The sequence below is a fragment of the Cetorhinus maximus genome, chromosome 1 (genome assembly GCF_964194155.1).
Source record: "Cetorhinus maximus chromosome 1, sCetMax3.hap1.1, whole genome shotgun sequence".
NCBI classification, from domain to species: Eukaryota; Metazoa; Chordata; class Chondrichthyes; order Lamniformes; family Cetorhinidae; genus Cetorhinus; species Cetorhinus maximus.
Window position 1 is genome coordinate 139,637,625 of NC_135879.1, and position 14,361 is coordinate 139,651,985.

General features: G+C 39.5%; 1 protein-coding gene across 1 annotated transcript in view; it reads right to left on the reverse strand.

The window, feature by feature from the left end:
* Positions 1–2,560: 2,560 nt before the first annotated feature.
* Positions 2,561–14,361, reverse strand: part of commd8 (COMM domain containing 8) — a 38,789-nt gene continuing 26,988 nt past the window's right edge. The window contains exons 4-5 of the mRNA XM_078547285.1: positions 12,690–12,845; positions 2,561–5,242 (exon numbers count right to left, since the gene is read on the reverse strand). Coding sequence (XP_078403411.1) covers positions 5,222–5,242; positions 12,690–12,845 — 177 coding nt within the window. The 3' untranslated portion in view covers positions 2,561–5,221. The remainder of the gene's footprint in view (positions 5,243–12,689; positions 12,846–14,361) is intronic.

Below are 14,361 nucleotides of genomic sequence, written 5' to 3' on the forward strand. Positions count from 1 at the left end.
CCTCAACCCACTGCGGTGGACGGGGAACTTGCTATCTGGGGACCCAATACTGGTTGCTCTGGTATCAGTTTTATCCCTGTAAAGTGGTTGCAGCATCAGCAATTTCTAGGCCCTGTCTCTGGTCTTCCATTCAAACTGAGCAAAAAGAGCAGTATCCATTTTAATGAGTTGCCATGGACTGAATACCCTCGCCACTCAGTAAAACAAGTTAAAATTATAGAGGAGAATATCCCCCCCATCGGAGGTGGGGGGGTTGTGTAGGGATGGGTGGGAACCCGATCGGCTTCCCGATCAGGTCCGCGCCACCATTTTACATGGGCGGGCCAATTAAGGTCCGTCCAGCGTGATGTTTGCCCGGAAGCGCTGTGCGCTCCCTGTGCGGGTGGTTCCCTGAGTCGGGGCCTGCACTCTTTCGCTCATGTGCGCGAAAGAGCGCAGAAATCTGTGCCTCAGGGAGATTAGTTTAAGTTTTAAAAATTTAAATAAAGAAAATAAAATATTTTAAGACATGTCCCCTCATATGACAGTGTCACATGAGCTGGAACATGTCAAGGAACACTAATGAAAAAATTTATTTAATTTATAAACCCTTCATGAAACCTCATCTCGCCTGTGGATGAGGTTCCATGAAAAATGCAAAGGCTGCCTGCGCTCTTCGCCTGCCCGCCAACCTTAAAGATGGATGGGCAGTTCAGTTTACTATGTTAATTGATATCTAAATGGCCTTAACAGGCCTTTTGACAGTTCGGTGGGAACTGAAAATCTAAATGACGCGCGGTGATGTCGGGACACACGCCTGACGTCACCCCGCGTCATTTTATACCCCCACTCGCTGAGCCGAAAATTCTGGCCATAAAGTCAGCTGTAGGACAGGTCAGTAAACCTAGGCAATTTTATCTGCTGTTCACCCAGTTTCCATCATTTTTACTAAAAAATGAAATACTTCAATGGCTAACTGCGCACAGAATTTATTACAATGACTTCTGTCCAGTCATTTTTCCTCATTGGCAATTTTCGTGCTTTGTTAAGTTACTACAAATCACTTCATTATTAAAAACCTGATTTAAATATACTCCAGAAAATTATCACAAAAAGACAATAGGTCTCTGGTGATATATTTTTGTCATTGTATCACTTTCCCGATGGAAATGAACGCAATTTATCATATTAATATTAAAAATGAAAAATTAATAAAACATGTGAATAAAGCAGAAATATTTAGCCTAGTTCGAGGTTCAATTCCCATTCTGGACCGAGTTAGCTGATCTCAGTAGAAGTAGCAGCAGTTCTAACATAAGTTCATTGACCTGAAACATTGGCCAGAATCTTCTGTTCGGCGAGTGGGGACAGGCCCCGCTCGTTGGTGCATAAAATGACACACTGAGACATCGGGTGTGCATCCCAACGTCACCGCGCGTCATTCAGATCCTCAGTTTGGCGGGCACACAGCGGAGTTGGCTGCGCTCCCGCTGAACTGTCAAAGGCCTATTAGGGCCATTTAGATTCCAATTAAGATCATTAACTGAGCTGCCCATCCAACCTTAAGGTTGGTGGGCAGGCGAAGAGCCTAGGCGGCCTTTGCATTTATCATGAAACCTCATCCATGGGCAGGATCAGGTTTCATGAAGAGTTTATAAATTAGATAAACTTTTAAATTAAAATTCATTGACATGTCCCAGATCGTGTGACACTGTCTTAAATTTTTTTTTTCTTCATTAAAATTTAAACTAATCTCTGAGGCAGCTCTGTGCCTCAGGGAGATTTCTGCGCTCTTTCGTGCGAAAGAGCGCAGGCCCCGATTCAGCCTGCTCCGCCCGTACACATAGGGAGCACTCAGCGCTTTTGGGTGCAAGTCACACTGGGCAGTCCTTAATTGGCCCACCCAGGCAAAATGGCTGTGCGCCCACCTGCGCCTGCTCACGCCCAACCGCCCCGACGGGGGGGAAAATTCTTCCCATTAACACACTTTCCCTCTCCACAGATGCTGCCAGAGCTGCTGAGTGCTAATGGCATTTTCTATTTGTTAATTTCAAATTTCCAGTTTCCGCAGCATTTTTCTTTTATAACAATAGGGATGCTGTTTGGTAGGGAAGCGTGGCAAGGCTCCTGCTCCCGATCATTATTTAGCAATCCCCTCTAGAACAAGGTCAGACTTGGCTATCATGATGGCTGCAGTCAACAACCATGGCACAGTCATGCCTCACATATGAAGAATGGCCCACTTTGAAGAGGTAATATATGTTACATGGTACCTAAATGTGGGAGTCAATGTGTTCAGAAGATAAGTAATATCAGATTTCAATCAGGCAAAAAGAGAGAACATTTTAAGACATTAGAGTGCTCAGTTTTTGCTTCTCCCAATGAGAAAAACGTGAAGGGGAAGGGAGTGGTAGAAAGGGTTGTTGATGCCCGATCTCTGGCTGAGTAAAGCTAATATAGCAGATGGTCTTCTTTTATACGTTTGTCTCTTTAGCAATGTGGGAAGGAAGCTTTACTCTTGATATATTTCCTCCAGCTCCCCAACGATGAGAAATATAAAATAGCAATAAAAGTTCAAATGTTTTTAAATGTCAAATTTCCAGTTTAATTTGTAACATTTATTCAAACAGATGACAAATATTGGCAACAGGAACTTGTGTTTTGCTATGCAGTGCACATGTGGACCAATTTTTTTATTAAAAATCGTCACGAACTGGGTAGTCTCCATTTTTCAGGGGGACATTGGCCACATACCACAGGAATGTGCAAAACTTGGAACAGTTTTTTTTCAATATTATGGTAAGATCAGTTTAAGGCACATGTAATACGACAATTTCAAAAATGCCTGCGCGGCCTTCCCTTTCAGGGACATCAGTGCATTTCAAGCATCTCAAAAGAAAAAAAAAGTGAGACTGAACTCTGAAAATTCCCCTGCAAGGGATCAAGGGGAAAGACAAGGTTCACTCAGTAGAGAAGCGAATGCCTCTAGTTAAAGGATGAATTAGCCCATGTCAAGTTGATAACATCCATTTTTAGTTACTCTGTACATCATAAGAGCCCATTATGAGTTTCACAAGGACAAGGCAGTGAAAGTCCCTTCCACAAGAACTGAGTTCAGGCCTGTAGTACAAGCTTTCCAAAATGAAAATTTTCTGTTGGATTCTAGCAGACTTGTCAAAGTTAGAAGTTTATCAATGTAGTTTGTCCAGTCAGAAGGAAATAATAGTGGGCAAAGGATCTAACAGAGTTCTGCTGTGCAGTATAGTGGTGGCACAAAGTGATGGGACACATATTCAAAGCCAACTTCAATAAGTTCCTACTCATGGTTGCACTGCTATGAGGGAGGAGCTAGCCTGAGTCAGTCATAGGCATCTCTTGGCAACCTGCTTAAAGCAGGATGAGCAAAAACCAGAGAGTAAAAGCTCCCATCATCCCTCATTCAAAGGAGGAAGAAAATGTCAAACCCATATTTTTTTAAAAATCACACCGATAAATAGATTGTCCCATTTTATTTTAACTTACTATAAATATTCATTACCCCTATTATATTACTACAACCAGACATCAAGCGTGTGTTTCTACCATGAGGTCAAGGTTCATTGATTGAAACTAATTTTGGTTTAAATGCTAAAACTTTTGTCCACGAGTCATGGTTTTATATTGTAGAGTTTCCAATACGAACATTATAGAAGCAGGATTCTCCAAATGCTCTTCTTTTCCCACAAGATTTATCATGTCTCTCCAGTTACACCTTCTTCATGGTCCCCTTTCTCTTTACTCATACAAGCCTTGATTTAACCAAAACCTGTATGACTTCAGTCACCTGAATTCAGCGGCTTTTCATGTATTAAAAGAGGACACTAAAGTCCTTGTAGCACAGCAGTTCAGTAATGAGGAAAGTCCATAGAGTAAAGGCTCTCATCGCCTTTCAGTCAGACGAGAAAAGAAAATGTTAAACCCATTAAAAAACACCTATAGATTGTCTGGCTTTATTTTAACTTACTATAAATATTCATTACTCCTATTTCATTAATATAGCTAGACATCAGTGTGGTTCATTGATTGAATCTAATTTTGATTTAAATGTTAGAACTTTGTCCACAAGTCCTGGTTTTATATTGTAGAGTTTACAAGATAGAGCTTTGGGGTCCTTTGCTGAATTGAATATGGGAAGTGTCAGCTGTTGCAGCAATGAGACAGCACAAGAAGAGAACTCTTTAGCACGTCAGTTAACAGTTAACAACAAGAGAGCACAACAAAATCAGATACTTCAGGATTTTTCAATCTCTGGATAGCTAATGGGTGCTAATAAAGTGTTGGAAGTTCCAATTAACAGATTTTTAATATCTGTAGCCACTGACTTCCGAAGTTCCACTTTCCCTAACAGCCTCTGCCCACAGACTTGGGCCTCCAGCAGGCCATGAATTCTCAGACTGGGGGCACTTTACACCCCCTGCAGCAACAATATCATAGCAGTTGCTTCCAAATCGGCAACTACAATAGTTCATAATTACAACAGAATTATCATAGGACAGAGTGCAAGTAATATGAATGAATATGTAGATTAAAAAGGGTTAAATAACTTACAAAATAGAAGAATGAGTGTGCATATATATATATACACACACACATATTTGCAAGTCTTGTTCCTGGTTATACATTTCTCCTTCCTCTTCTCAAAAGATAATCAATTCTCAAGTAGTTGCAAGAATTGTGCCAATTGCAATGCATTATTAGGCAACACACTAAAATACTGCAGATGAATCAGTAATTGCAGTTTGCTCTTCCTATGTCGAAAATTGAGTTGTAAAATTCACATGAACAATCATGAGGGAAATCTGATACCACAACTTTAGAAACAAAGTTATTTCCTTGGTTAAAGTCTTCGCTTCAAGCCTCTTGAATCAAGTAATAAATGTACAAATAAGCTGCAGATCATCATTCAGATGACAAAACAAAAACTTTAGTGCTGTGTATTTCAATTATTGTGGCTAGCTATTAGATCAAATATTGTGTATATCCAATATCCTTGGCTCTGCTGAGTGTCAAAAGTTAACCAAATACTTTAAAGAATAAAACAGGTTTTCAAGTTTCTGATAGTTCTCCAGGCTTGACTTTATTTATTCATGGAATCTTGATGATGCAATTACTCTCTTTTACTTCAGTATCAGCGCAAAGTTCCAAGTAGCTCTCAGTCTGTACTGCAAGTGTTACAGAAATAGATGCCACTGATTATCTCCAGTCATTTTATTTGTAGAACAACCTGTCAAGAGAGAATTTGTAAATTTAAGGCTGAGATATAATTGAATATGTGTTAGAACAGTTTCCATTTTAAAGAACTATACCAACATATTGCAGACAAATTCAGGAACCATCTTTTTCCACTTGTTCAGAAAGCTTACCAATACAATAGCTATTCGTGCTTATTCAGAAAGTTTTTTGTTGCATTCATTATTTTGTGTCTTTAAGTGTACCACAACAGGAAATACTGGCAGATGTGTTTGGAATTGATTGCTGAATTATTTTAATGAATCAATTCAGTAGTGCTGCAATCGGTTTATGTGGGGACAGACTAATATTTCTTACATAGCAAATTTTTGATCTTATCCACTGTTTCCTGTAGTTTACTTCCTATCTCTTCTAAATGAAGGGCCATCAACTTACAACTGAGCCTCATTCTGGCCAGCTAGAGATCACCACTCATAGGGGTGTCAAGTAGACCATTAAAAATATGAATGAATTCACCTAGGTCTCTTTCATATATTTCCTAAAGACTCAAAATCAAGAATATTAGGAAACAATTAGAAATTTAAACCTTAACAAATACTTCCTGTCAAACATTAAAAGTTGATTTTGTTCAAATTTCAGTGTAAATATTTGAATACCCTTCATATTATTGTTTAAATCATTTTAATTTGGAATTAAAAATACACGTTTTCCCCATATGCTTTCATTAATGCACAGTAGAAGGTAGATTACATTAAAAAAAATAACTTCCAATTCATTAGATGCATGTATACTAATCTCACTTTAGAACAATAGTTACAACAGCTTCTCCAAAACTTAAAGCAAACATATCTCTTGGTTTTCAAATGTGGCAACTGATAGCAAATTAAGATAAACTTTTCTAGCTTCTTCAGGTAATAAAAAAATGACAAGTAAATTAAGGTGGAAACCACGTACAGATATTACTAGGATGTGACATATCATGATTTAAACAACAGAAATGAATATGACTGGAGCAGGTAAAGAGCCTGTACTGACTTGTACTGTACAATTTACAAATTACAGTCTCTGGAAACTCATCCTTAAGAAAAGCCTTCACATGGGGTGGACAACAAAAGGTTCTGATACAAAAAGAGCCTTTGAAGGCTTGCATGATAAATTATGCTTCACTATCTCCTCCTTCCAGGACGGTTTGTGCACTATAGAGAGCTGAAGTGAGGCAATTGAAGATTTTCAGCTTTTTATTGTACTTAAAATGATATTGATTTCAGCAACTGGTTTAGATCCTTCCTATGAAAATAATTCATTCATACTTCAGTTTTCTGCTTAGTTGGGTGTTGCTTAAAGTTTTATATATTCCAAATGCTGGCCCAGACAGCGAAGCCCACATCCCGTGAATTAATTTTTAAAAATTAATTAACTTGTCCCTGGTAATAATAAAACAAAACTGCTAATTAGTCGTTGAAAGAAACTTTTCTGTTAACTCTTTCTAAAACTTCATTTTCAACATGCTTTCATGTTTTCTTAATACCATACTCAATTATTAAGAACTTGCACCCATATAGCATCGTGAGACCTCAGGGTGTCCTTAAAACATTTCACAGTCAATGAATTAAATTCAAAGTGTAATCAGTATTACGTTGGGAAATGCAAGTTAGTTTGGGGACAGCAAGGTCCACCGACAACCATGAGATAAATTACCAATTAAGCTGTCTTAACAATGTAGCTTGAGGAATAAATGTTTACCAGGTCACTGTGATAACTCTACAATTTTTTGAATAGTGCCAGGAGATCTTTTATATCGGCTTGACAGGACCCTAGCTTAATGTCTGATCCAAAATACAGTACAGCATTCCCTCAGTACTGCACTGGGTTGTTAGCCAAGGTTATGGGTTGAATCTTCCGAGGAGTGGCAGAATGCCACTCCACGCCTATTTACTTACCTTGTACTACCCCACATTTCTCAACCAGACGTTGGAATGAGGCCTCCTCAGAAATGTGGAGCCTATTCTTCGAATCCTTCCTTCGTAGAGTAGGATCATTGGGGAATCCAAGTCATGCCCCCTTTTTACAGCACTAGCTGCTGTATTCCAGTAAGCTTAAGTGTCCCAAAGCCACTTTGAGAAGCTACAGAGAGAAGGTAAGTGTGTAAGGTGACAGGCGAGTAAATGAGGGGGTAGGGTGGGTAGTCTGGGGGGTCAATAGTTTTAGTTACCCAGGAGTTTGAACTGGTTTAAATTCTTCTAACCTTCCCTGGGTAACTGTTCTGCAAAGTGAGTCAGAACCATCCAAAGTCTCCGACTCTGAGTCAGAATTTCAGAGAGTTCTAGATGCAGGGGAATTGTCCCATGGAAGTCCAAACTCCCTGAGCAATTCTCGCATAGTCAGTGTGTGGGGACTTCAGAGGGGTCCCCCAGCGCATCTTGGTGAGTGCCTCGAGGATTCATCTGGAGAACAGAAGTTGTAAGTTCTGGAGTGAATTTGAACTCATGTCTTTTTGAATTAGTTGAGAGTGCTACCACTAAGCTGAAGATGACACCTACAAGGCTGAGGTAGACCTGGTTTCCAATTGCAGTAACTAATGGTAAATGAACATATCGTATTTTCCACACTTGGCAGGTCCATTTGTACAAAAGTCTATTTAGTTCAAAATAGTCCATCAAATCCATAATGAGAATAGTAAATTCAGTTTTCAGGATACACATCAGTCATGGTACAGCACTTAAATGTCATGTCAAACATGTCTCACCCAATTGTATCAGAATGGGTGGAAATTTCTTCTCTTCAAGCATATATTTCAATTTTGGAATAAATCTTGTGCAGCCTCACTGCAGGAAGCATGGCAAGAAATTAAGGCATTCCAATTTTCATCAAAATTGGGGCACTGAAAAGAATCATTTTTGTATTGTCAATAAAATTGGTGATCAAGGAAAGATGCTGACAAAGAAAAATAAACACAAACGTGCTGGGCTCGTTTTGAACACCATAACAATGAAGCCTACATGGTTGACAAGCTATCCAACTTTCAGCAAGCTATGTCTCTCTTTGGATCTTGATGCAACTATACTAATCCCAGTTTCAAACACTGGGATTATTTTTTTCACCTATGTTGCAAAGAAATGTTCAGATAGCAAAATGAAAATAAAGTAAATCCAATTTTCATGAAGATTTCAGATTCAGTAACACTAATGTATGAAGATTAGACAGTCTAAGAAAAAACCCAGCAGTGTAATAAGAACATATCTAATGCCAGCAATTGATTCCAGCTTAAAAATAATAGCACCACAGATTCTAAATGAACTGATCTTAATGTTTCAATCTGTTTCTCTCTCCAGATGTCACAGGACCTGCTGAGTTTTTCCAGCATTTTCTGTTTTATTTCAGATTTGCAGCATCCACAGTATTTTACTTTTATTTTATTAACACTTCAATCCATGCATGTCATTACAAAAATCACAAGAATGGCCAGTGTGGAAATGAATATTTTTCTTACTCATTTACAGGGTGTGGGCTTTGCTGGCTGGATAAGCATTTATTGTCCATCCCTAATTACCCTTGAGAAGGTGGTGGTGAGCTGTTTTCTTGAAACATTGCAGTCCATGTGGTGTAGGTACACCCACAGTGCTGTCAGGGAGGGAGTTCCAGGATTTTGACCCAACGACAGTGAAGGAACGGCGATATATTTTCAAGGTAGGATGGTGAGTGGCTTGGGGGGGGAACTTCCTAGGTGGTGATGTTCCCATGTATCATCTGCTGTCCTTGTCCTTCTAGATGGTAGCGGTCAAGGGTTTGGAAGGTGCTGCCTAAGGAGGCTTGGTGAGCTCCTGCACTGCATCCAGTAGATGGTACACACCGCTGCCACTGTTCATCAGTGGTGGAGGGAGTGAATGTTTGTGGAAGGGGTGCCAATCAAGCCAGCTGCTTTCTCCTGGATGGTGTCAAGCTTCTTGAGTGTTGTTGGGGCTGAAGAAGCAGTAATGGGTGCTCTCGGTTTCAGGTACTTTGTTACGGCAATGTATAGAGGGATTTAATTGCATATCAGAACGTGCATGTTAATGATTTCAAAGTACTCAACACTAGTACTTGAATGCAGAAAATCTATCCTATGCTGTACAGCTAGTCATGCTTCATGTTGAGCAGCGCAAAAGCGCACAAACAAAAGGTGCATTTCAAAAAACCACAAAGTTTGAATAGCGTTTAGAATAAAATAAACATTGGATTTGTGGCACAATAATTTTTAAAAATAAATGATTCCATTTTTTTTTCTCGGCAAACTTAAATATTTTCTGTCCTTTATTCTTCAGACTAAGACAATAATGCAATACAGAACTAATCAAGAATTTTGAATTTTTGACTTCAAACAATTTTATATAAATTTCAATATAATTATGGAATCCCTGCTATCTTAACTAAGGGCGTTGCACATGTACTGAGAAAATTATAGCTGTGCAGCAAACAATGCAAATTGGACCAACAGAAATACAGTATTTAGTAACAGGTCCACTTTCCCATTGGAAGAGCCAAACGTGCCAGATGCAATTAAGTAACAGATAGCAGACTGCCAAATTATTAACATAGTAGCAATGGGCAATGTGATTCAAATTAGATTTTTCAGGTCTCACAAGCATTTTGAAAAGTATCTAAAACAGTCTCTAAATGAGTTTTGTCATCAGTGTATCTTTAATACCAGCCATAAGCAATATTTGGATAGCATTCCAGTCATAACAATCAATATGAATAAAATCAAAAAGCTCAGTTTCTCACACACTAGACTCTGGTCATAATCAACAGTACAGCCACTTGAATATAGCAAAGTCTAAATGTTGATAATGAATAGCGTAGTGTGACATATACCAAGCAAGGCAATATGCTAAAAATGGGGGTTACCATTGACCAGAAACTGAACTGCACCAGCCATATAAATACTGTGGCTACAAGAGCAGATCAGAGAATTCTCCAGCGAGTAACTCCTCAAAACCTGTCCACCATCTACAAGGCACAGATAAGGAGTGTGATGGAATACTCTCCAATTGCCTGGACGAGTGCAGCTCCAACAACACTCAAGAAGCTCAACACCATCTAGGGCAAGGCAGCCCAATTGATTGGCACACCATCCACTATCTTCAATATTCACTCCCTCCACTGCCGACACACAGTGCTATGTACTATATACAAGATGCACTGCATCAATTTGTCAAGCCTCCTTCAACAGCACCTCCCAAACCCACGACCTCTACCACCTAGAAAGACAAGGGCAGCAGACACATGGGAACACCACGACCTGCAAGTTCCCCACAAGCTAGACACCATTCTGAGTTGGAATTATGGCCTGAATTTTCCCATCGGCAATTTGGGGGCGGGGCCCGCTCGCTGACGTCATCCTGGTCCCTTTAAATTTTTAGGAAGGCGGGCGGACAGTGAAATCAGCTGTCCGCCCGCCAACCTGTCAATGGCCAATTAAGGCCACTGACAGGCTAATTAAGATAATTAAAGACATGTCCGTCCAACCTTAAGGCTGGCGGGCAGGCCAGGAGCCCCAGCGGGCTTCTGATAATACATGAAACCTCATCCACTGGTGGGATGAGGATTCATGTCCATTTTAAAAAACTTTAATACATTTTATGTGACATTTATTAACATGTCCCATCTCGTGTGACATTGTCACATGAGGGGGACATGTTAATAATTTTTTACTTTTTCTATTTTTTGGACTATCAGTAATCTCCCTGAGACAGTACTTTGTCTCAGGGAGCAGTGCGCTCTTTTGCGCGCATGCCCACACAGGCAGCGCATAGTGCTTCCCGTCGGACAGGCTGCTGAGCGGGCCTTAATTGGCCCGCACACTCAAATTGGCAGCGAGCCCCATTTCAGTGGCGGGGGTCGGCTGTCTACCTGCTGCCGAGCCAGTGGGGCCCGCACGCTCACCAAGGGAAAAATTCTGCCCTATATTGCTGTTCCATCAAAGTCACTGGGTCAAAATCCTGGAAATCCCTCCCTAACAGCACTGTCAGTGTACCTACAACACATTGTTATGACTGGGTGAGGAGGAGTGAGCCGGCTCCCCTTCTATTCAACCCACTTGGTTGGTCGCAACAAGGTTTTAAAATGTCTTTTTCCCGTAAATATCTTCCAATCCAAATGTATTTATTTTTAATAAGGAGCTAATCGAACCAGGTCTTTGAGTCAAGGAAAGAGTAAGTCTATTAGTTACTAAACCAGAGAAAAAATAATAAAGACACAACAGCACACACGCACACAAAGACATCAGAAGTATGGAAGTTAGACTTCAATAATAAATTAAAAGAATATGCGATTAAGTCCCTTGCTTGAATTTGAGGCGTAGATTGTTGGACTTTGTGGCCGTTTGAAGTTACTTAGTTTCCTATAGAATTCGGAAATTGACTTGATTCAGGTCTGCACGTTGTTGAAAGCACTCTTATAGCTAGAGAGAGCGATATCCTTACTGCCCTCTTTCAGCAGTGTTTTCAGGTGACTGAGATGTTTCCTTCTCCTCCTCCTCCTGCTTGCCAGAACCAGTTTTTAAAACTCCTGTCTGTATATTCCTGGAAAGGAATTCAATTAGCGTGTCTTGCTGTGATTGGTGCAGACCAAGTAATCCCATTTATCAATCTTTTCATCTCCAAAACCTTTGACACATTTCAAGATATAAATCAACAGGAGATAAGGTTATTTCATCTTCCACAGGGGTTTTGAATGTCTAATGAGTATCTGGCTGCTTAGCAGTTTCCATTGTCTTGATAGACCTTCAGCTGATCGAAGTCTAGCACTTTGCATTTTTAATGCCTTCCTTTTAAATGAGACCCTGTTTGAAGTGGATCCTGAAGCCCCCCAGGTATGAAATTCCATGCAATAGGTCTGCAGTGTAATTGATATAGAAAATTTCCAGCAAAGTAGTTAACTTACAATATCAGACATCAGGTGACTCGTGGCAGCCATTTTCTGATCAGTTTCTTTTCTTTTTTTTTAAAACAGGTCTTCTTTAAACAGTTCAATATGTCTGTAGTTAGCTGAAGATGTAGGTAGATTTCACTCAGTCACAAGCTTCCTGTCGTCTTGACAACATGGACTTCACAGGTTTAAGAAGGTGACTCACCAAGGGCACTTAGGGATGGACAACAAATGCTGGCCTAGCCAACAATGTCCACATTCCATAAAATAATAAAAACATGAAGGACTGGTGCATGTCCTTTTAAATATATTTACATTTAACAAAAATAATAGTCCAGATTTCAGGCAAGAATTATACATTGTATTGCATCTCCTCTCTTGGAAATACAGTTTACTAACATTTACTACTAGATTCACATGAGAATGGCCAGTAGGGGAGCGGCACAAAATCCGTTGGTGCCTGTGTGCCTCAACTTCAACACAAGTCGCCACTTTCAGAAAATAAGCAAATTGCGGAAAAAAATGAAGAATTATTAGGCAGGATATAGATGCAGACTCAAGTATGTAATAATTACCTTATTTGCTGCCTCCAGAGAGTGGATGAGGGTTTGCAACTCTTCTTTGTCCATCTCAATGGAAACCGGCTTCAATACTCCATTTTCCCTAACATCAAGGTCAAGATTCAGCAGTGGTGTTTGAAGAAAGGCAATCTTATCACTCGACAGAGGTAACTGCAATTAAAAAAAGCTAAGTGAACTTTGTAAATTCAAGTTTGAACCTCCCCTTTGGTTTTATTCACTTGATTGAATCTAAAATATTGTTTGAATATTGCCCTTTACTCATGGAAGGAAACTAGTGGATTACCCATATTCTGCACATGCTTCCTGTACAAATATCCAAAACACTTCATACAGTAGGCATGCATCAGTACTTGAGCTACTTAATTGACCATTTAAAAGTTCCAGCAATCTAAAGGTTAAATAGCATACAATTCCTTGTGAAAATGAAATAAAAGAAACACTAAGTATTCACTTAAACAACTGCACCTAGGTCGTGCTAGCTTATAAAATGGAAATTTCTTGTACTTGTTTTGCTGCCTAATAAAACAAGCAGCTTTGTCATGTTAGTGTTAAAGTACACATTGGTTTAAGATATAAAAAAATGGATAGAAAAGTAAAGAAAAAGACAAAAGCAAAATACTGTGGATGCTGGAAATCTGAAACAAAAGCAGAAAATGCTGGAAAAACTCAGCAGGTCTAGCAGCATCTGTGGAGAGAAACAGAGTTAACATTACGAGTCCGTATAACCCTTCTGCAGCGCTCTGAAGAAGGGTCATTTGGACTCGAAACGTTAACTCTGTTATTCTCTCCACATATGCTGCTAGGCCTGCTGAACTTTTTATAAGAAAAAGACAATACTTTTTATTTTATTACAGTCCACTTAGGCTTCTTGGGAATGGGTAACATTTGAACTCTGCTGCTGAAGTATCTGCAAGAATATGCTCTGTTGATTGCAAACCTCATTTGTTCACTATTCAGATAGTCCCTGGTCCCCATGCTGTTTTCTTTTCACACACAATATTTGCTTTCCACATCTTTCCTGAGTTTTCTAGGGAAGATCAATTGTGCTTGCAATTATCAACCTCCTGCTGTACAGCTCATTCCTGCTCTCAACCAAGGTACATTCAAAAAAAATGTTTAAACTACACTTATTCTGCAACACAAAAACTTTCTTCATTGGCTCACTGGAGAAGCTAAATTTATTAAATACAACTGGCTGCCTTTCCATTTTTCTCAAGCATAACAGCAGTATTTTCAGTCCCCATTATTTCAAAGCAATTAAGTCACAGCTCTTTTAAATTCTGATGATATACACGGAAACATTCTTGCTGTAATACATTCTGTCATTGATCAATACTAGATTAATTTAGATTTACTCAAACTGTACAGTTTCACTATATAGCTTCGAGTTCCAAGTAATGTCAGTTCCTTTGCAATCTAAACCAACTGTAATCTGTAATGATTAGGGTACTTTTAGCACTATCCAACAATTCAAAAAGTAACTTGTTCAGAACTGACTCAGTCCTAAGTCTGGCAACACTAGTTTGTAGATTTATTTACAAAAACTCTTTGTTACAATTTTGGGGCTGATTCCTGAGGCAGTTGCTATGTGCCCCTCCTTCTCTTCTCCAGCCTGTGTTGCAGACTAGGGGCAGCAATTAGGTGTACTAACCACCACGAAACAAGA